General features: G+C 47.2%; 3 protein-coding genes across 15 annotated transcripts; all 3 read right to left on the reverse strand.

Annotated features, from left to right (window-relative positions):
- Positions 1-253: 253 nt before the first annotated feature.
- On the reverse strand, positions 254-2,432 carry LOC148379218 (cyclin-dependent kinase inhibitor 1B-like). Its single transcript, XM_088367416.1, has 3 exons — positions 1,716-2,432; positions 1,414-1,517; positions 254-1,314 (listed from the first exon to the last, which is right to left on the reverse strand). Exons 1-2 carry the CDS (start codon positions 2,083-2,085, stop codon positions 1,417-1,419), a joined length of 471 nt encoding a protein of 156 aa, XP_088223542.1. The 5' UTR covers positions 2,086-2,432; the 3' UTR covers positions 254-1,314; positions 1,414-1,416.
- Positions 1,938-3,958, reverse strand: cdpf1 (cysteine rich DPF motif domain containing 1). 2 transcript variants are annotated; one of them, XM_088367420.1, is made up of 4 exons: positions 3,776-3,958; positions 3,587-3,698; positions 3,285-3,395; positions 1,938-2,076 (listed from the first exon to the last, which is right to left on the reverse strand). In XM_088367420.1, the coding sequence occupies exons 1-3, from the start codon at positions 3,886-3,888 to the stop codon at positions 3,285-3,287; spliced, it is 336 nt and encodes a 111-aa protein (XP_088223546.1). In that variant the 5' UTR covers positions 3,889-3,958; the 3' UTR covers positions 1,938-2,076. The 2 variants fall into 2 exon arrangements, with proteins under 2 accessions (XP_088223546.1, XP_088223545.1); XM_088367419.1 differs by lacking the exon at positions 1,938-2,076 and having other exon boundaries at positions 2,779-3,395.
- Positions 3,959-4,068: 110 nt separating this feature from the next.
- pparaa (peroxisome proliferator-activated receptor alpha a) lies at positions 4,069-22,349 on the reverse strand. 12 transcript variants are annotated; one of them, XM_088367404.1, is made up of 14 exons: positions 22,060-22,349; positions 19,644-19,693; positions 18,141-18,203; positions 13,319-13,467; positions 13,115-13,194; positions 12,239-12,430; positions 10,514-10,717; positions 8,544-9,725; positions 7,210-7,420; positions 6,905-7,059; positions 5,912-6,050; positions 5,040-5,566; positions 4,734-4,977; positions 4,069-4,670 (listed from the first exon to the last, which is right to left on the reverse strand). In XM_088367404.1, exons 9-14 carry the CDS (start codon positions 7,391-7,393, stop codon positions 4,426-4,428), a joined length of 1,494 nt encoding a protein of 497 aa, XP_088223530.1. In that variant the 5' UTR covers positions 7,394-7,420; positions 8,544-9,725; positions 10,514-10,717; positions 12,239-12,430; positions 13,115-13,194; positions 13,319-13,467; positions 18,141-18,203; positions 19,644-19,693; positions 22,060-22,349; the 3' UTR covers positions 4,069-4,425. The 12 variants fall into 12 exon arrangements, with proteins under 12 accessions (XP_088223530.1, XP_088223532.1, XP_088223533.1 ...); XM_088367406.1 differs by having other exon boundaries at positions 10,514-10,574; positions 10,682-10,717; positions 13,115-13,467; XM_088367407.1 differs by lacking the exon at positions 12,239-12,430 and having other exon boundaries at positions 8,544-10,574; positions 10,682-10,717.
- Between the last annotated feature and the right edge of the window lie 512 nt (positions 22,350-22,861).

Below are 22,861 nucleotides of genomic sequence, written 5' to 3' on the forward strand. Positions count from 1 at the left end.
TCCCCACGAGGACTGTGCTGAAGACTGTGCTAGATTTTTTTTTCTTTTTTTTTTTTTTTCCGAGGGACATTTGAGCTCACTTACTATCGTGCAGTTGTTGCCAAGTGCATGTGTGGTTACACTGTAATGCAAATAAGCTCCCGGAGCATATCAGTGAGCTTTGATTAGTGGTTAGAACTGCTTATAAATTGCCCAGAGAAGAATTTTGGCCTCCTAAGTTGACTTTGAAAGGACAAATAATATATTAAAAGCATCAGTTTTTCAACAGTTTATTCATCTTTGAAAAACAATGATTCAAATATATTTACAAAAAAAAATGTCGCTTTGGAAAAGCCCTATAAACACCCACACGAACAAAACCATAAATAAGTTAGTATAATTTTTCAGTGTTTTTCAAAAACAAAAAGGCACACAGGTACACTTCAGAGTTAACACCCTCGCTGAGGCAGTGCAACTTTGTTTTTCTGCCTAATACACAAAAACTTTAGTGCAATTACATGTTCCACATGAATTTCACATATTTGCATAAGTAGCCCAGTGATTTTTTTTTTCAAAAAACGTTTTTATCTGGACACCACAGTTCAACAAAACGGCTGCAGTATAAGCCGGTCAAAATACAGACATAATTTTTCTTTCTTAGGATTATCGGCAAATACTGTAAAATTTGGTCAAATATTGCTCAGGCAAAAAAAGGCACACACTTTGGCAAAACCCTGATTTTATACACATATAATTATGAAATAAAATGGGGCATATCAGGAGACCTTGTAAACGTTATCTTTTGAGGCCAGTTAAGATGGAACCTTGCCAGTGTAACAATCTAAAACACTGGCACACATAAAGCCGTAATAAAAAAGAAACAAAAGACATTTAAGTTTCCATACAACCCTGACTTGTTGAAATCTGCATTTACCTCCATAAAGTGGAATACCTGAATAATAATGACACATTAATGACCACTTATACAAGAAACATCTTTTTAGGGTGGAAATTGCACTGCAATTCCCCCCGTGTCAAAATTCACACATGTTAAAAAACACAGGTATGAAAAGCAGAATGCTTTTTATGTGCTACATATTTAAAAAAAAAAAAAAAATACATAGGTAGTAAGAACACTAACTTAAAGGAGGGTCAGGGAGGATAATAATCAATTTGCACATGTCTTGCTACATTGTCTGCTGCTTCTGAGGCCATTTAAGAATATAAAATAATATTAATAAGAGCCAAACCTCGATAGTGTACATATTTCAGTGCTTGTGCAGCCTCGATTGCCTTCCTATGGGCTCTTCTGAGGGATCTTCTCCATGATGCCGTCTGTAAAAGAAGAAGCAAGATATGAGAAATGTTTTCCAGTCTGATAATAGATGATGAGATCAATGAGATGATGTGGTGCGTTCAATGACACGCTCTGACCTCTCACTGGACCTCCCCCGCCAGAGCTGCGGCGCCCGTGGGCGGCTCGTAGTCGTCGTCTTCCCCGGAATGCGACCTCTTCGTCCTGCATTCGCTCGACAGACCTGGCGGGAGCGAAAGAGTCGTCAGGAGGAGGAAAGGGAGGATGAGGAAGGATTAGTAGGGTGGGGGTGTCGCTGTGCAGAGTTGCACGTCCTCGTCGCCCCCCCCCCCCTAAAAAAAAAAAAAAAAAAACGAGTTCGCCAAAAAGGAGGAAATCCGCAAAAGATGCTTGGAGAAGGCGTGTGCTCGGTTTTTGTCACCTGCAGCATCCGACGGTCTTTTCTTCGAAGAGTCTCTGTTTTGGCCTCGAGCCGAATCCCGGGAGTCCTCCGCAAGTGGCCCCCGCCTCCTGTGCGGCGGTCGGGAGTAGAACTCCGGAGCCTCCCGCTCCTCCGTCCACTGAAAGTTCCCACCCGGGAGCGGACCTTGGTCCGGGTCGAAATTGTACTGCTCCACGAACCTGCGTGTGTCATCCTCCAGGGTAGTTGTCAAACTGGCATGGACCTCGTCAGGTTTCCCGAAGAGGTTCCTGCACACCCGGGGTCGGACGCGGTCCTGCTGCCGCGCGTCGACCCTCTCCAGCGGCGGACTGGCGTTGGAAAGGCGCACGTCTGACATTTTCTTGCACATATGACAACAACAACAAATCTCAAATCCCTTGTTAATATTCCTTGCGATGTCACAACGCCAATGCAACGCGCGTACTCCAGTGCGCCATGCAAAAAAATTAAAAAATGCTTTTTAAAAAAAATCCACAAAAAAAAAAGGCACGATTTATAAAGCACTCCTGTCAAGTTCTGCAAAGCGCACACGCAGAAGTCAGGTCGCAAGAGCCAACATGGCGTTAAGAGTGAACCGTGAGTGAAGAAGGCAAGTTGACATGAAGGACTATTTAAACAGACGAGCGCGCTCATTGGCTGGCGCGCTTGCTTTGCCCCGCCCACGGAGCGAGAAGCTCTTAAAGCAGCACGCTTTTAAAACCCGGATTAAATCGCAATCTCAAGATTCTTTTCTTACCTTGTATTCAAATATTCCCTTTGTTTTTTGACAAAAAGCTTCCAAAAAAATCAGTCGCATCCAATTATAATGCAAAGCAAAATCAAAATAGATCAAAGCTCCTTTATCTGTGAATGGATTAAAGAGATGAACGAGTGAAAATAAAACGTCATTTGCCCCGAGTTTGAAAGGAAATAAGCGACTGTAGTTTTTTAACACCCGAAAAAAAATGATATGACGTCGCGGCCAGTAAAATCGGGTTGCTCTGAGGTCACGCCTATATTGCTGACAGCCACCAGGGGGCATAAGAGGGCAGATTCACTGTGATTTGTATTCTAATCATAAAATACATTTTATTTTACATGTCAATAAAGAGATAGTCCAAAATGTAATTGCAGGTACACTGCAATACAATTTAGTTTCTCTTTTGTTTACAGCAGTTTAATAATTGATCCAAAGAACTGTAATCTTTTGTGCTATAAAGATTTGCAAAGCGAATTGCTAGCAGGCAGCGTAGTACTATCACAAGCATCAGCTGATCCGTGTGCTGGCAAGCTGACAAAGTACCGGTTGATCCAATTTCAGCAGCTCGTAAACAACTTGATTGAATCGCGGTAAATCCAATCAGTGCAGATAAGAGGCGTCACAAAAAAAAAAAAAACTTCAACTGTTCCTGCAGTATTGAAGGTCAATAACATCTTGTGACCGACACAGGTGATAAAAGCAACAATGGGAGTTGAAATGTTCTTTTTTTAAAAAAGAAAATGCATAAGAGTAACAAAAAATGGTGGTGCTGAGGTGTCCCATATGTTTATGTAAAAAAAACTATAAACCTATTGCGGCAGCTTCTTGGCCAGCTCGGTCCGGATCTGGCGGGGAAACTGCTCCAGGTTTTTGTTGACACAGCGCAGGCAGAACCTCTTGGTGTAGAACAGACTGCAATCCTGCCAGTTGAGAGAATCAATGGTCGCATGTGTTTACAGTCGCTCACATTCAATAAGTGTGAAGCGTGTAAAAAAGTACATTTATTTCACTCATGCATACTCAGCACATTGCATCACGTGACTCCCTAAATTACATCACGTGACGCCTTTAAATCATTCATGGAGTATTTTAATATTTCAATAAATCTTACCGAACCAACGCATACAGTGACGCCACACAAGCTGCATTTGGAACCCAAAACGAGAAACTTCTCCTTATCTGGACTGAAGGGGTCTTTCGTCACATAGCACTCCTCCAGCAACCTGATTAAATAAATTATAGTAGCTAACGACGTTAGCATAGCTAGCACACACAGTACGCTACTTCATTTTTCACTTACACAATGGCTCTGGTGTTTGGTGGTTTCTGTCCGTAGGAAGTATAAGGGCAGCGTAAACCGCACAATTGGCATGTAAATGTTTTTTGACGGTTTTCGCGTGTGCTTTCTTCCATTGTTTTGCTAAGCGAAAGGCACAAATGACGCGGATGTAGCTGCAGAAATGTTGTTGGGTGAAGCTTTACCGCCACCTAGCGGACTGGAGAGAAATGTCAATAATAACGGAATTTATCCAGCTATTGAAATTAATCGTAAAATATGCTAAATAAATGCACCACACATTTAAACGCTTAAAATTGAGAACAATATTATTTATATACAGTTTTGAAAATAAGTTTGTACAGAATCATACAATTATTGTCTTGTTAAAACAAATGATTCATACTGGCACATAGTATTTTGTATTTATGAAAGATTGTACAAAGGGTATGAAGCATGAAAGTTTTAAATGAAGTGGAATTCAGTGGTTAATTCAAGGTTAGAATTACAGTTCAAAAAAAATAAAAGAAACTCAACTACTGGTTTCTTGGCTAATTTCACAGTCACGCATCAAAAATAAGTTTTAAATATTGCATGATAAAGATTTAAACTTTTTGAGACCTTGGCTGCAACACTATTTTTCTTCTGGCTCCTTTTGTCCTAAAAAATAACTCTTAGTACATGTCCCTGTAGATTTCCTGGAGGAGGGGGTGCAGCGAGGTGTCCTCCGTGGTCTCGATATCGTGCACCAACTGAGCGTGCTCCGTCACCAGTTCCCGGAGGTCGGCTAATTTCTGCAACAGCCTCGGGAAGAGGAAGGCGTCGTCGGGGTGGTTGGCCTGCAGGTGGAGCCGTAGCGCCTGTACGATCCCTTCCTGGACCCTCTCCACCAGAGTCGCGTTCACAAGACCTGGACGGTCTGTGAATACAAATAGGGGGAGTGAGGACCCAAAACGATCATCTCCGTTAGGGGTCTACTCACCTCCGCAGCAGATGATGGCGGCCACGAAGAGAGCCAGGTCGCTGTCGTCCAGCTCCAGGGAGTTGAAGCGGGCGGCGAACTGGAACTTGGGTTCCATCATGTCGCCAAAGGGTCGCCGGAGGCTCTTGAGGAACTCACGGGTGATGAAGCCGCCGCCGCGCGCCACCAGGAGGCCGTCTTTGTTCATGCACGAGGCCAGGAGCGTGAAGAGAGCCTCGTAAACGCCGTACTTGAGGAGAGTCACCTATGGAAAAAAAATGGCATTTAATGTTAAGCCTGAAGGATGATTGAGAAGCTCACAAGTACCTGATCATTCAAATCCAGGTTCTGGAAGCTGGGAATAGCTTTGGCGAACTCGGTGAGCTCGGTGACCGTCTCCACGGAGGTGCTCTGGCAGCAATGGAAGAGACGAGCTTCGGCCTCTCTCTGCCGGAGCCCGCCGCACCCCACGGCGGCAACTAGGACCCCCGCCGGGAGGCTGCACTCGGGTTCCGCGTCGTCCCCTTTGGACGCCGCTAGCGTCCTCTCGGCGAGCTGGAACGTCTCCATGTCGTGGATGATGAACGGCTGAAGAAGAAAAGGAAGTGAGGTGAAGCTGATGAGAACGAGCGCGTCCGTCGGCGGATTTACCGGCTCGCTGCTCTTCCCGGTGAGTATGAGCCGCGCTTTGGCTTTGTTCATGTTGAAGTTCTTCATGTAGGCTCGGTGGATTCGCCCGACGAGCACCCGGTGGTCGGACAGCGCCGGGCTGGCTTCTTTCTTCTTCCCGGCCATTTTGCTCTCCGCCTTCAGCTTGATCTTCTCCGCCTGGGGCATGCGGCCGAAGCGGATGGCTGTTGAGTCGAGACATCCTTTCAGCCTCCCGTACGTAAACGAGCTGGCTAACGAATAGCGTCTCGGCTTTCCGAAGGCGGCGGGGGGATGAGCCCCGTGACCCCGCGACCCCGCTGTTGATGACAAGCCAGATGTGCACCGGCTATACAGGGGGGGGGGCTGTGTTTTGTCAGCGGAACGCTCCAGCGATGTGAAACCCGTTGACCCGGGTCACCTCCTGCTACGCTTGTCCACATGGGGCCGCATTCAGCGCTAACAAATACGGTTACCAAGTGGATTTTTCGTTTTACTCGCATTTATTATTATTTTTTACACAATTGAAAACCCGAACGCCTCGGACTTACCGTTGTGAGACATGCCCACGGAAAGGCACTTGTGGAAGCGGCAGTACTGGCACTTGTTGCGGTTCTTCTTCTGGATTTTGCAATGGCGTTCGCACTTGTCGTACTCCAGCCCGAGCCGGATGGTTCTCCTGAAGAAACCCTGGCGGGGACATGAAACTCAAGTAGTCGTGAATTTTAGAATGTAAGGGGGCTAAGAACGGAACCTTGTGGTACTTTTTTTGCATTTTGAAGAAAACAAAAAACAGCATATTGGTGGAAAGTGAATGGAGGGAAGTTCTCCTGGCCTGTAACGTTAGCATCCCGTACAGCTGCATTTGGTAAATGCCGCAGTGACGCTCATTAGGTTTTGCTCAGATTACTGTGCAATCAGGAGGAAGAAGCTCTCTTACTTTGTTACAGATGGCGTGAGCATTCAAGTGACTTAGCCTCGAGCCGCAGGCCACATGTAATTTGAGGCTAACTGGCTTGCTGCCTAGATAGGCTGCGTCGAAAGAAAAAAAAAAGTTTGGTGTAAAACATAAATAAATGTGGCTGGACACTGAGCTCTGGAAAAATAATCTGCTTAATTGTAGCCATTTTAAATCAACACACAATCGCAGCGAGGAATAATACCAACACGTTGCTGACGGCCACACATGGTGGATTTTTTCCGTGACAGCTGTCGAGTTTCTGACGTGCACGGACTGGCTGGCACGTCGAACGATCAAAAAGTGTGGCCGACTCACACCTCGCGTACGCGGTGACCTTTTACGAGCGCCCTTACGGAAAAAGGCAACAATCGGGCGGCTCTGCCCGTTTGATGACATCCGGCCAACTTTCCACGAGAGGTGGCGTTGCTGCATGAACGTCACTGAGGCTGGCCGGAAGCCAAGATGGAGGGAGGTGACGAGTCAACTGAGGCCATGGCCTCGCCGACCTGGGCTCCGGGACTTTCCCCGCGTGGGCTAAGTGAACGAATGATGACCCAAATGCAATTTTTATTTTTAGGCTCACCTTGCAGCCCTCACAAGCGTGCACGCCGTAGTGGAACCCCGAAGCTTTGTCCGAACACACCCTGCACTCCAAGCTGAGCGGGCTAGAGACCTCACTAGGCCGTGATGCCTCCCCGCAGCCCCCCGGTGACGGACTGGAAGCCGGGGTTAAAGTGTCTGTCAAACAAGACAGGTACGTTCGTTGACCTTTTGCACAATTTACAAAAAGGACTGCACGCTAACCTTTACCACAGTGGCCTTTTTTTCAGGTTCGCTATTATGCAATAAATCAGGCTTGGGCAAAGTTTTATTTTTTTGACAACTCACCCAGTGCAATGGAGCTCTCCGACTCCGAACCAGGATTCTGGTACTCCGGGAAATCAAACCCCAGAGCCTGGTCTCTGACGGACTGGGATATATCGCCAAGATCGTCCATGAGGTCAGCGCACAGGGGGCTGTCCAAAAGGGAATCCCCTAATGGGGACGGGGGGCAGTAGAGGTCCCCTGCCATGCCTGGATCCCGACCTCACTCACCAGACTACAAAAAAAGCAAACAGCAGTGAAACCTGATCAGTTTTGTGTTCAAGAAGATGGCCGTTAAATTGCCGTAAAAAAAGAAACACCAATGCGGTATAGCTAGCGTGCCGGAACATCTGTTTGAGCCATTTTCCGACCCCCCCACCCCACACAACTTCCAGTAATTGACTCCGGCAGATGTTCTGACGTTAATGTAGCGCAGAACGGACCTCGATTTCAGACAACAGGAATGGGAATTGCGAGGCGGTGCCTCTGGCCCCCGTGCCACGAGTTTGACACTTTAACTTTTATACATCCATCCACTAATACAAAACAACCGACAAACAAGGAGCTCTAAATCGATCCACTCTTGTTTATTCAGTGTTCAGCATGTCTGCAGGACATGTCGCGTCCTGTCGACTACCAAGCAGAACATTGTAAAGCCTCCAAACACGTAATTTGGGGGAGGGGGGCACATTAAAGTGGGATCATGTCGATAACTTCCGGAGCTGGAGTTGTGTAAGTTTTTTTTTTTTTTTTAACACTTGGTGGAGTACAATTAACACCCTAAAAAGAGATTAAACATCTTTGTTTGAGGTCAAAGGTCAAATATCCACAAGAGGTAAAATACAAAAGAGGAGGGGGGGTGGACAATTTATCAAATCATCTCAAAAGAAGGAAGTTTTTGATATAGCAGTTAAGGTGCATCTAATGTTATGTGTAACATGATCAGGCATTCATTGTTTTTTACTTCCCAAGCGGACAAGGTTGCTATCTTTAGGTCGCAGGAGAGGAAGCTAGAGCTTTGCAGAATTCATGTCAACAAAGAAACATGGATGAACCACAAAACAAGGGGGAACAAAAAATCTAGACATCATGTGATCGAGACCCAGCTGGGTACAGCTGTCCTTATTCTTGTTTTTAATTCCTGCTATAAGGGTTGTTTAATGTCCAAATATATTGGGTTGAACTGCCCACTCATGTCTGACAAGGTCATCAAACTACTCGAAATAGTTGCGAGAACAAACTGGACCAAAACTTTCCAAGCCCATCACAAGCGAGGGCGGAAATCCTCTTAGGGGCTCATAATCACACTTGCAAAAATAAAAATAAAAAACGAGTCAACTTGATAATGTTTGTATTACCGCAGAGATTTGGCTGCCGAGCATTTCCAGATGACAAATCCCGGGGGCGCTCGTTTGACTGCGAAGACGGAGAGCGAGACGTTTGGTTCAGCGCAGCCGCTTCGGGAGCGTCCTACTCCGGCCTGGTTTCAGTCAACACCCTTCGTGCTTTCGGAGGAAATGACGTCAGAGGGGACAACTGAAAAGAGCACACCTCCTCACACACCTATAGTTTGGACCAATCACAGGGCAGGAAGCGCTAACACTTCCGGGTTGTAAAATGATTAAACTTCAAATAATCTTAACAAAAGATAAAAACGTTCAGATAAAAACGTTTGATTTAAATTCAGGAAAAGAACGTTCAGTCTTTTATGTTTTAGCGTGTAATATGAATGTTTTCAAAAAAAGGCATTCCATGCATTGAGTGTTGCGCCCTCTACTGTTGAGGATGCGCGTCAAGGGTGTGATCATGATCTGGAGGATTTAATGGGTAAAAATGAAATCCATCCAGTTTTACTTACTAGAAGCTGAATCTTGCTAACCACATTTCGAGGCGGACGTGCCAACTACTAGCCTCCAATGCACGCTACTTAAATTATTTGTTGGTCTTGAGACATTCAATATTTCACTTGTGGATTGAATGAGCTCATTCAGGCAATAAAATCAATGAGTCAAACTTTTGTCTCCGTTCTTTATTAATCTTCGAACAAAACCGTTATAATCCATGACGCAAATACTGAAATAATTCGGAGTAAAACTCACCACGGGTGCGCTCGCTGACGTCAAAGCAGCGCATTTGGAGCAGGGTGACGTGCGTCTCCTTGGACGAATTGCTGCCCTCCAGGGAAGGCAGTAGGTTGTATAGTTAGCTCCTGATGGGGTAAAATCACAACCCTGAAACCACACAACCTACTACCTCACCCTGTACGAACACCTTAAATCACCGACGAGGCCCGTGGCAGATCCGAAAAAAAGATATTTACATGCTGCGACAGTTTTGGTGACGCCGCTGCCTTGACAGTCGCTTCAGGAAAGACAGTAAGTTGTATAGTCATGTGACAGTTTGGGAAGGACCCTAAGACTATACAACCTACTACCTCACCCCAAAGGACCGTTGGACTCTTTTCGCCTCCTCCGGCTGGACGTCGAAAAAAGCAGCGTTTGGATCACTTACGCTCGTCCGGCCGCTCCACCGGGCTCGGCCTGAAGGACACAAGGGAGGAGAGTGTCACACTTTCACCTGGCTCTCGCCTTACACCCGAGAGGATCGTGTAACTATTGTCAGGGCTCTGAGAAAAGCAGATTGGGTGTACTGAGAGCGCCACGTCCTACTGGGAGCCCTTTCCCCAAATTAGCAAACAATATTGCATCTCCGAGCATGTTTTAGGTCAATGTGCGGCAGAGTGACTCAGTGGCCTCATTACTAACCACATTTTTTTTTTTTTTCCCCCTCCCTTGTTCACTTCACCCATAAATGCCACAGCGGCACTACTTTATGCCCGGGCCTGTAAAGTACACAGAAGCCCTGACTCAGCATTTATTCACACAGGGCCACAGTTCACATAAAATAAAAACTTTCGCTTCACTTTTTTTTAATCGATGGCGTGATTATCAAAGTCTGCTTCGGTTTGGACGAGGATCCAAAATTGCGTTGAAACCGCGTGTAATAAAATAAACGGTGACTAATGAGAGGAGAGTAAAATGGCTGCCCTGTTTGGGGAGCTCGCCGTAAAGTGCTAAGCGGCGTTAAGATGTCACGGAGGATTGTTCAAAACGAGTTGAGATGAAGCATTGCGGCCGGCCCGGCTGCAGTTGAGCAAGGCGGCCAACAGGTGTCCTCCCGAGCGCGCGAGGCCCGGGCCGAGGGATCCCTCCCGTGACAACAAGGCCTTTGTGCAGTTCCGGCCGCCGTGCCTTCGTGTAGCGTTTGCCCTCTAATCTTCATTTGACCTTTGCTTCCCTCCTTGGAGGAGATTATCGCGAGGACGTACCCGCTTTGAGGCGACTCGGGGAGCTTCCGACGGGGTCGGGTGGAGTTCTCCGGACGGGAGTCTGAAAGAGGAAACCGCATTGGCGCCGGACTCCAGGGAATCGGACCACGTGGTGGCGAGCGGCTCGTCGCATTCAGGACGATATTAAATGAAGGAAGAAGAAGAAACCTTGAAGTTGAGGTTTGCCCAAGACGTACACTGAGCCTGCAAATGAAAGAGAACCAACGTCAGCTATGTGTGGTCGTACTGGCACACACACACACACACACACACACACACACACACACACACACACACACACACACACACACACACACACACACACACACACACACACACACACACAGGTGTCCATGAAAGCAGCTCCCTAAATACGCCGATGCCACACATGTTAGAGTGATCACAGTTGAATAAAGAAAAAGAAAAAAAAAAAAAAAACGGACTCACATTAAGACTACATTGACCACTTTGTCATCGTTGACTGCTGGCAAAGAGACGAGGACGTTAATAGGCTCTTTCTGATTCATCAGCACACGCTCACTTTGTGGCTTTTGGCTTGAGCATGAAGATTTTTTTTCCCCCCCCTTCCTTCTTTAAATTGTATCTAATTATACTTGCTAAATATATAAAGCAGAAATGACCTGCTAAATCAGGATCCCTTTTCTGAAAATTTAACAAAACACGAGAAAGGTAAATAAAATTGGAATCATCTATTGGGTATGAGAGCAAAATAATATAATTAGTTGGACACACACACTCGCACACACACACACACTCACACAAACACACAAAAATGGTATCTATATAATGACACTAAGTTTTGAAAAATACACAAATTAAAATACACACTAGGATTTAATTAATCGACCCAAGAATTTTTGAACAACCACATAATGATAAAAGCGACTACAATTGCAGTGTTAACAAAATATGTACACGCATGCGCGCTCGACACACACACACACACACGTACACACACACAAATAAATGCAGGGGTTAAAAAATAAGTATTTTGAAAATTACGACATGTAAAGGTAGCAATTAAAAAAAATACAAATACTCCTAAATTAAAATAGTACTCCACCTAATATAATTAAAAGGTGATCTATTGAAACTTGAAAATAAACACACTCCAACCCCCCCCCACACACACACACGTTGGGGATTTCTCACCCGCACTAAGACGAACATATCTGATCGACAAATTTGTGTATTTGCTAAAGGCAAGAAATAAGAACGACACTTAATTTGAACTTTGCCCGCTCGGCATGGCCAAAGTGTGTGTGTGTGTGTGTTTCTAACTTTGCCCCCAATGCACCTGTGTGTGTTTAAGTAAGACAGTGGCCATCTGTATGGGGCCCATTGTGCGTGTGAATGCTGCGAGGAGGAGGCTGTGCCCTGCACTCCTTGGGAGAGGCGTGGGAACCCCATTCATCCGGGGAGCCGGGGCTTCATTGTGGGGCTGCGCACCATCAAATGCGTCTGGCTGGCTGCTGAGAGGAAGTGTGTGTGTGTGTTTTGCCTCAATTAATATTGACGTGTGAACTTTCGAAATATATTCCATCGATTTATGACGTGACCGCTTTTCCGACCGCACGGCTTCACCCTCGATTTGTCGTCATCTTTAATTTGAAATTAAAGGACGCCGACATATTTCATTTTTTTTTTTATATAGATATAAATCATACGAAAGTGGCGTGCAAGACCGCGCACGTAACGACGCACCTGATGTATTCGGCGTCCTCCGAGAGGGAGGGGTCGAGACGTTTGGAGTGCAAATGTAACTTTTGGGGTTTCCTCCGGCGTTATCGAGTGGCGGATGACGAGCGGGCGGAAGGTGTGACGGCTTTGACGAATCGCTGACGCCGCACGCTGCCGCCACTCCTATCTGGTCGACACGGTCCGATCTCCGGCTAACTGTGAAGGAATGCCAAACATAGGCGTTCGGGTTTATGGCTAAATACTGGCGGCGAAAAAAATAAAATAAAAAATATGACGTATTAAAAAACAAGCTGATATTCCTCTCTTCAATGCTAATATTGCAAATTTCTACAACGTGTAAGCTTGAACCCGTTTTCTGGTGCCGCACGGAACCCAGATGAGGCAAACGAAATCGTGGAACTTGCAAAAACGAGGAGATGAGTGCGCACGTGTTTTGAGAGAAAATACAAAACATTTTGCCTCTCGGGCCTGCTCGTAGAAGCGTTAGAAAGCTATGTGTGGCCACGTGTCACAGATGACCCCCTTTTTTTTTAAGTATTCGGCCTTTAAACACATTCCAGCTTCGAATGCGGAAACTCCATCTCGTGCGGAATCGAATCGGGAGAAATAAATGAAAAAAGGAGGAAGAAAGGGGCGAAAAGGCTGCAGAGACGGAGCGTTGCGGCGGGGCCCGCCTGGACGCAGGCCCAGCGCCGCACAGCCTCATCTCTTTTCTGGAAGCACCACGACGGAGATTAACTTGGTTCCGTGTCGGCCTCGGGTGACCTCTCCGAAAGCATCGAGCAGAGCGTTGCGCTGCTCACAACGTTTGCATTTTCGAAAGCTACATATGTGCAGGAACACACACGTGAATCTCCCCACACACACACAGTGACTCACCCAGCGAGGTTTGACGCCGAGAGATCCGCGCCGATCGTTTGTGGCGTACGGCTGGCTCGCCACACGTCCGCACATCCGCTCTGTGGAGGAGAGGCAACTCGGGTTCAGTCACAGAGCGTGCCGGCGAGCGCCCCGTCTGGACTCCCGCAAAAGTCCAGTGTGTGCATGTGTGTGTGTGTTGCCATCTGTTGGACCCTCTGCCACCTTTGTCCGGAGCGCCTGCGAGCACTTTTTCGAATATTTGCAAGCGGGGCTTCCCTCGCCGTCTCTCCCCGTCTGCCAGCTTCCAGTCGGCCCGCCACAATGGGGGGGGAGGCCATGTGGTTTCCCGTGCAGTCGCGTGTTCCTCCTGTCTGGCAGTTAACGAGGCTTTCAATGAGGAATGTTAGCAAACAGAGCCGCTGCGCGTCGGCCCAATGCTAAGCCCGGCGACCAGTCAGATCGCAGCGCCGGCCCGGGCGCATGAATAATGCAAAGGGAACGGAGGAGGTGAAGCTCCTCCCCTCGCGCTGCTCCTGCCCGAGCCCGACGCCACCGCCCCCCCCCTCCCTTGCTCCAAAACTCAAATGCCTTCACGGGAGATCCAGGAGCTCGGCAGCAACTCGTCAAAATCGACTAAAACAAAGTCGTGCACGAGGACGACGGCGGACGCACGCGCCAATCGGTTCCTGAAACATACGACTTTTTTTTTTTTCTCCCCCCCCTCTGCCTCGGAATCATCTCGCTCCTTTATGGCTTTCTGTGCCTTTTGTTTAGAATTGGCACCTGTCCCAGAAAAAAAAAAGCCCGGTCGGCCGCTCCGCCCTCCTGCTCTGCTTTCACTGGAGACTGCCCACGAGCGAGACAGAGGAGGAGAAAGAGAGAGCGAGACACGCAGACACAAACAGAAAGCCAAGCGAGCGAGAGTGAGGGGAAAGGGAGAGAGAGGGTGGGGCAGAACACCCAAAAAAAAAAAAAAAAGAGGGAGAGGTCCAGAGATGGGGAGACCAAGGTGGAGGGCAGGGGGAAAATATTTGACAAAACTCCACAAAAGCAGGGAAGAAAAATCAGTCGAAAAATCGCCAGGTCCCAAAAATGCGTTCCGTGCAGAAGGAAGCCACTTGTTGCTTGGTGGTGCGGCGCGGGTGCAGGCAGGGGGTTAAAATCCTGGGACTACGAGTAGTGAAACATCCCTCCCTCTTTTTGGCACCGAGGGGAGGGCCCGCCTGTAGAAATAGCAGCAGAGCCCCCCCACAACCCTCCTCCTCCTCCTCCACCCCCTCGCTCGTTCTCTCAGAGCTGCTGCGTCCGAGTCTACCCTCTCGCATGTGGCTGGGACCCAGGCAGAGAAGAGGAGGAGGGCGGCGGTGGATAGAAAAAGAGGCAAGGAGGGCGGGGGGGGAAGCTGGGGGTGGGGGGGTCGGGGTTAGGGCTGTGAGTGGAGGAGAAAGGGCTCAGCTGATGATGAAACAGGGACCAGCGGGAGTGGGTACGCACTACGCTTTTCATCACCATTTCCAAGGAGGGGGGGGGGGGGGGGGGGGGGGTCGGCCAATAAACCAAACATATTTGTAAGACGCTTTGCGTAACTCCGAGCGAGCAAGTTTGAGAGCTTGCAGGAGGCTGGCAACACCAAACCACCAACCAGGAAGTGGTAGCCAATCACCATCGCCGGCTTCATCCAAGGTCATCCCCCCCCCCCCCCTCTCTGCGCCATAAACACGTTCACGACTGGACGGCCAAACGCGCACCTGGCCGCGACGTCGCATCTGCCCGGATACGGCCGAGCGCGCCCGCCATTACGAGGGGAACAAACGGCGGGACGACAAAATGGACTCTGGTTGTGTCCTCCCCCTTAGCGCCTCCCCCCCTCGCCTATTCTGTCCGTTTTCGTCCTTCCAAAGCGCGGCTAACCAACATCCTGGCGAGCGTTACATTCAGGCCGTGGCGCTGAGGGTCTTTGTGCCAACAACCCCCCCCGCCCCTCCCTCCTTCGATCGTCTGTCGCCCTTCGTGGACACCTTTGCCGCCCGCTCGTCGGCGCCACGTCCACTTCCCACCCAACTTCCACCTCCAAACTTCTCTCAGCGACCAGAACGCTGTCATGCCCTTTAGCGCTCGGCCCCACTGTAACACACACAAAAAAAAAAAAACACACACAACTTCCTCTCTTTCGGACAGCGTTCCCCTCCCCTTCGGTCTCTCCCGCAACTCGGCACCGGCAAAAATTTCCTCTCCTCCATGTTGCACAAAAGAGCGTCGGGGTGGTGGGAGGGGACGGGAGAGAAACACGACGCATCATGTAGCACCGCTAGTCGCTGCGCTTGATTTCCGACGCTTACAGTAACGAATCAAACGCGAGGGGAAAGCAAAGCGCTTTAAAGTCGCAGCCTCTCCTTGCAAAAAGAAAAATTCCGAATTCTGCCGAGAGCTGTGCTATCTTCTCCCTCTCTCTCTCACACACACACACAAGCTGTAAACACGGGCGACAAAAAATCCGTCGAGTCGGGAGGCGAGCAAAGCTTCTTTGTGGAGACACACTCCCGATGAGGAAAACACAAACGGTCGTTAGTTTGAAACCTGCTGACGTCATCTCTCGCCACGTCGGCTGAACCAATCGCGACCGGCGCCGAATGCCAAAATCAAACAATAGCGTATGAAAAACGCTTGAATCGGCTTTTTTTTTTTTTTTGCAGAAGCGATCACCCCCCCAAACACACCTCCCTGATCAAGACGGTGTTTCTTTCGGTTGTTTACTGTCTCAGGTGGCAGGAATTCCAAAAACTTGGCGGAGCCTGTTCCTCGGCCGTACAGCGTTGAGCGGAGGATACGGCTCTGCCTTTTGGCCCGGACGCAACTTCTGAGGCCTCTGCTCGGGCCTCGCCTGCACAACGCCGCCGCTAATGACGCTATCAACAGTTTTGCTCGCTGCGTCTCGGGAGTATTTGCAATTTTCGGATGTCGTCGCCCCACAACCATCGTCGACAAAAATTACTTTCAGAATACAGCCAATTAAGTTTCACTGAAGTTTGAAAAAAGATTTTACGACTGGAAATCTAGGTAACAGCAAACAACTCGGTTCAAATTTATGAGATATTTCCAAGATAGGGTTGTGACGGCTAAAGTGTAAAATTAGGGCTGCGCGGTTTGACCTTTAAACAAAACGTCAATTTGTTTTTTTTTAATCTATCGCTTACATAGTAAAATGCTAATGACAAGGTTTTTTTATCTCTCCTTCTAGGAGTCGTTTTATTTTTGCTTAATTATTGCTAAGTTGGCAAGACTGGCTGTGCTTTTTTTTTTAAACTTAAAAATAGGTCATAATTGTAAAGTATAAGTGGCACAAATTAAGTTAGCTGTTCTTTTCCAAACGAGCACGTGTGTCTGCAGCTGTGCCACGTCGACAAATTCATCGATCAAATCATGTCTGAATTAAAAAAGGTAAAACTTTTCCGTTTCTGCTCTCGCGCTGCTTGGCGGCGGAGCGGCCCGCTCAAAAGTCTACAAGGTGGTCCGCCGAGGGGCCCCTCGGCAGCACGCGCCGCGACAACTTCTCCATTACGAGCGTGACCTCTGGGGTCAGCCTCTGAAGGGTTGCGCACAAAGGCCACGACCCCGGGGTCAGAAGCGGAACGCCGGGGGCAGGCCCGAGGGGCCCCGACGCAAAGAGAGAGCGTGCCGCTCGCTTTGAAAGGTAAGCATCGCTAACGCGAGGGCCTAATAAGGATTAAGGGGCCGTCTCCTTTGGAACGTCACTCGGGGGCCTCGTACATCAGTCTCTATTAGCCTCCGTGACCTTTGCCGGCCGTTATCGGGCCCCCGGGTCACGGGCGCACGCGCCGCCGCCGAGCCGTCAAAGCAAACGCCCGCCGTGACCTCTCGCTGATAACACTGACAAATTGTTTCAGGAGTAGAAAATAGTGTGCGATACCCTGGAGGTTGACCTGTTGAGGCAAGTTCTCAACTTGTTCATGAGGTTGGCATCGGGCGGGCGAGACACGAAAAAAAAAAAAAAGCCCGATTGCCTGGGATAAATCAAACAGCAGACACGTCAAAAAAAGATATAAAAGAAAGCACGAGTTTCCCCGCCTTTGATAAAGAGCCAGGGCCGAGTTGAGAGAAAACTTTGATGGAAGCAGCTGAGCTCCCGCAGAGTCAGGCACAAAATGGAGGACGCCAGGAGACAACATGGCGGCCTTGAGTGACGTTTTCAATTTGAATCAAGGGGAAAATAAAATTGCGTCAGCCGCCGAGCTTGCAAGGTGCACGTTGGAAATCGGATTTCTGTTATTATGACACGACCGTTCCATAATTGTGCAAATAAAGAAATCATAGCTGCAAGAAGAAAAAATACAAGTAATCTATAATGTATTGATAAAGGAGCGGAACATAAATAAAGCAAATTTAAAGACTCAAAGTAAAATAAAATTGCCCACTGCAGTATTATGTTATTATACAAGCTTAAAGGTCTCATTTTGAATTATTGTCTTTTTTTATTAAATATCTAATTTAAGAATAAAAAAGAATTATTTTGGTTACTCGGGTCAGTTTCTTAACTTTTTTTTAAAAAGTGTTTCTAAGTTACAGGCAAGCCAAAATGTTAACTTTCTGAAAACACAACTTTGGAAAAGAATCAAGTCCTCATTTTAAAATGCTAAAATGCAAATGAGTGTTTTGAAATTATAATAACAGTGAATTTTGCATTTTGTTGCCGCATAAATTTCAAGTTAACGTTTTTAACTTTTGACACAAACCGTGAAATTAGTCGAGTCAATATTTTTCAAGATTTCTTGAGGCAAAGTTGCGAGTGGGTATAATTAGAAATAAATATTGGGAAACATTTAGAGATCAAATGTTACACGCTGACTATACACCGAGAATTTTTTCTTTTTTTTTTCCCCCAGTATTGTTGAAAGCAAGACATTGACTTAGTTAACAGTGAAGTCGGCCGGGCGAGGCGAAGCCAGACTGATCTTTGGTCTAATTTCAACGTTGCGTGCAAAGTGCAGTAAAAACAACAAAAAAAAAACCATCAACAAACACTCACCGTCGCTCACGGGCTTCCAAAGACGCCGCAGGGACAAACGTTTTCCCGCACGTGCTCTCCGGGCTGCAAAAAACAATGAGACGACTTTGAGGCTCAGCGAGAACGAGCTTTAAAGATCAGCTCGGTCGGGAAAGAGAGGTTGCCGTTTCTCGGGGCTTAAGACGCTGGCGGCCATGTGCCCGTCGGCCGCAACAAAAGCCGGCCTATGCGGGGTGCATATAGATGGAGCGGGCTCCTTTGTGCACCGGGTCCGGCTCTCGGGGGCCCCGGGCCTGCCGAGCAGCTTGAGCGGGGCTGGTTCGCTCACACATGACGCTCTCTAACTTTTGCCATATTCAATATTTTGCCAAACTCTCGATGATGGGATCAAACCGACAACTACTATTACGCGATGCTTTCAAACTGTTTCAAAATAAAAGCCAGGCAAGAAAAGTTAATATTTGATTTTGGGAGTTTGAAAATAGATTGAACTTTTCAAATATACAAATATGACTTTTTTTTTTAGCGTTAAACCAAACATGGATGTAATTTCACTTTGGAAATTCCCAACAACGTGCCATTTTGTTGCTTTTTTTGGCGAGTTATCACATGCCAATAATTCCAAAAGGGGAAAACGAGCTTTTCTGGAGGTCTTGCACATTCGAACAATGCGCTGACTCGTGTGAGCAATCAGGTGGATGCTGCTCTGATGGCCGGAGCGTTCTCAAAAGTCACAATACGGCTTCAGCGAGACAAAATAACTACTGTGCCATGTCCGAGGCCATTTTGATTCCTCAAATGAGCAAGCTGGTATTTTTACAAGATGTGAAAATATTTAGATGGAACCTTCAGAGCTTCAATACGGATAATTACACACACAAAAAAAAGTATGCTGGCGGCTTGGGAGTTTTCGCCATCTTGAGATGATGAGAAAAGCAGCCATTTTAAAAGCCATCTCAAACTAATTCCCATAGGAAATTACTTTTTTTTGTGTGCGAGATGTAAATCATTCCCGTTTTTTATTTTGGATGATGAAACTTCAAGTCAAATATCATATTCTTGCTGCATGCACATTTCTGCGGGATGACATTAGCTGCTTTTTACATTTGGAAATTTCTTTTAATATAAATCGGTACAGACTCCATCTTAATCGTCCAAAGCAAAAATGATACGTGGTAAATAATTTGAGGGGCACTTGGAGCCTGACCGGACGGACATCAAGATGCAAAAAAAAAAGCTATTTCAAAAAATTAGATGTCTCCGACAGTGGAGAGCACACGAGCCTCCCGGGAGGACTTTCTGGTTCGGGCTCTTCTCCGCAAAATAGCTGATAGGAGCCCGAGGATCTCTTTCCAGCACATCTGGATAACACCTGATCCCAACTGTGGAGTCCAACAAGATCTTTCTATCCAAAATTAGTCCAAATTTGGAGAGGTGGGGGGTCAATTCCAGCAAATTTCAAAATGGACACTGGGAGAGGAAGTTCATGCAAATTTCCATCCAACGTTAAGAAGAAGAACTTACCGACTGGTTGTCGGACGGGCTCTCGAGGGCGAAGGTGTTCTCTGGAGGTCCTGCGGCAAACAGAGGAAACACAAGTGGGTTAAAAAACGGGAAAACTGCGGCAAACGCCGACAGGTCGTGGAATGACGAAGTCGAGAGAACGGCGAGTGGCACACAGAACGTGTCTGGGTGCATGCAAGCTGAGCGCATGACGTTCCTGCTGGAACATGTCGGTGCTGTCTGGCACTAAATCACACTGCTGCTTTTCCAAACTTTTTTTGTTTATAACTTTTTCACATTTGACATAGGTAGCATCAAATACACATTGCTTCACAATTGATATTTTGGGGCTCGAAAACGAGACGGCACTTTTTCTATTCCATTTGGAGCAAAAAAAAAATATTTGTTTTGGAATATTTCTGCTGTACCGTGTCCAGTTCAGTCTTGGTTGCTTCCAATATGCAATAACACGTTTCAACTCATCCTTCCATGACACCGCGATAGAAAGTTCGCCTTTCGTCGAGTCGTCGTCTCCTTCGATGGACGCAAAGTGAAAGCTGACTTGAATATTTCATCCGGCGCTGACGCTCAAAGCGGTATCTGCTATTTATAGCGGGGGGGGGGGGGCACAATTTGTTCTCCCCCGTGCGATTGATGATTGAAGACTCTCGATCGGGCTTAATAAAGCCGCGAGGGCGAGCTTTCCCGAACAGGTCGACCCGCCGGCCGTCTTCGCGTTTGAACTAAACCGGAAGAACCTGCTCGCCTCCGAGGGTGCGTTTCATTCGGTCTCTCCTTTCCATCTTCTCACCACCGAACGACGTGGGAGGGATGCGACAGAAAACGGAGCGAGATGCTCGAAAATGAAGCGAGAGATCGCAGGGTAGCGAACGGAGTTAGAAAATCCTGCTCGCTCTCGTTTTCCCCCCACGGTGTCTTTTTGTTGTGAGTGGGGGGGGGAGTATTTTCTCCCTCTCTCTGTCTTTCGCTCTCAAATGATTCTCGGTGGAAAGAAAAGGCCTTTTCCTTGTCCTCGGTTGAACTCCGCATCAGCTTCCTGTTAGAAAGGCAAAGAGGAAACACCCAGGGCGGCACGCGCATGCGCACACAAACACACACACACAGAGCGAGGCCTTCAACTGGTGGATTCTTTGCTGCCCGAGAAATTAGGTCAAGCACTTAAGAACCCTGCGCGGCGATCAACGCAGATTTCAAACGGCAACTGTGCGTGCAGAAAAGTATGCAAGCATCAAATTAAAAGTTGCATCTCTGCCCTTCATCAATTTAAAGGCTGCGCCTTAAAGGCGCCGCAAATGATCTCATTAGGGACAGAACATATTACGCGGCGATATCAGCTGCTTGGGTGTTTGACGAAAAAAAATAAAAATCCCCCGAACGCCGCCACGTCCTGCCTGAAATATCCTTAAAGGAACACCACGCCGCATTGCCAAGCACATCCCGATCAGATCTTCGTTTGAATTCATCTCCACGTTGCATCAATGACGAGCAAAATCAAAATCTCGATGCTGAGTCAATTTCGACAGTTTACACGGCGCAGGCACGATGGCATTTTTATACTTGCCCTTATAATCAAAACATGCAATGTCGGGGTATTAATACATCACATGAGAGGGTGGGCGTCTCAATCGGGACAGCCCCACACACACTTGCAGTGAAAAAGCAAGTCATGGATCTTTTTCTTGGGAATCCCAGGTGTGTGGAACTATAAGGGCAGATGTGGATCTAAAAATAAAAAAAAAAGAATAATCTGCAAAGAATAATCTGGGTGACATCAGCCAAAACAAGGTCAACAAGCTATAAAGGGGAAATTGCATAAATGCTTTGGATTAAAGTCGACAAAAATAATGTTTGATGTCTTTTTTATAATCTTTATCCTTTTAACAGGATCATAAGTCGCCCTCCCGCTCGTCACTAGGATCAATATTTTTATATTTTTGGGACTGTATTAGATTGGGGATGAATTATAGAAGGCGTTTTAATCATTTATAAAAAAAAAACACATCCAGCAACAGCTGAGCAAGCCCAGCTCACGTTTCATTGAATTCATTTTCATCAAAAACACACAGGGGGGAATCGGGGGGGGCACTCCTGGACGATATGTGAATCCTGGGTGATTGCTTTTCTGTTTTTAAGCACTTTTTCTCGTCCTCTACAAAGAGCGGCTCGCCTGTCACGCTCCCCCCGCGCGGAGGTGCTTATGAGCGGCTACCCCGGTGGAGCTCGCTTCGATCGGTAAACAAAGGGCAGGGAATCGACGTGTGCCAGTCGGAACTAGGCTAATTTCCCCACGAAAGCTTCTATTTATGCGATTAGTATGTCGAACCGCAAATGGTTTCGGCCACCTGCGGAAATTTATGCGCACGTCCTGTATTCGACACCACAAAATAAACAAACCAGGAAGAGCAAAAGTACATACCCGAAGGTGTCACGTTCAAGTTCTCTTAATTCCCGTCTCGTAAAAGACGACTTCTTCGGAAGAGGAGGGAAAAACACGTCCGTGTTCGGAGACAGCAGCCGGGTAATGGTGACGCCGCTCTCCGCTCCCTCCTCCCGCGGCTACGGCTGCTCGGTTCAGCGGGGACACGGCGCGTCCTATGCCCGCCGCTCAAGCAGATGCGTCAAGTTCAGCTGAGGTGAAAAGCAGCTCGTTACACAAGCGAGCTCGTAACCCGCTTGTTTTAAAGTCTCTCAAGATGAAGAGAGGAGGGGGGCATTAAAAAAAAAAAAAAAAAGAGTGAAAAGCCACTTGACGATGTAAAAGCTGCAAAAGTAGGCTGCTTGCTGGGAGATGAATATTGAGGGCTCCCTCACCCCCCCCCCCCTCCTTTTCGCCTCTTCCGCGAATAGAAAAAAAAGGACTATTTGATATTGCTTAGTGCCAGCTTTGTGCAAAAATAATAATATTTAAAAGCTTAATTTGACCCGAAAATAACCGTCAAGTGGCGTTTAAAATTACAATACGGTGATATTATATAAGTCGATTCTAGTCCTTTGATCAACTAGTTTGTTTGAAAGGGGGAACTCCCACGTTTTAATATCGCTATTAAAATCATTTAATCAGTAAATATGCGTGTGACTTACTTTGAAGACACAAAGGATTAAATATAAGAAAGTTAATTGCTAGCTACTTAGCCCAGTTGGGCTAATTAGCTTAGATAAGACATCAAAACTGGATTGCCACACGTCTGTAAAAGTGAGTTAATTAGCTCCAAGTGCTT

The sequence above is a fragment of the Syngnathus floridae genome, chromosome 22 (genome assembly GCF_059516105.1).
Source record: "Syngnathus floridae isolate MCC-2025c chromosome 22, RoL_Sflo_1.0, whole genome shotgun sequence".
Taxonomy (NCBI): domain Eukaryota; kingdom Metazoa; phylum Chordata; class Actinopteri; order Syngnathiformes; family Syngnathidae; genus Syngnathus; species Syngnathus floridae.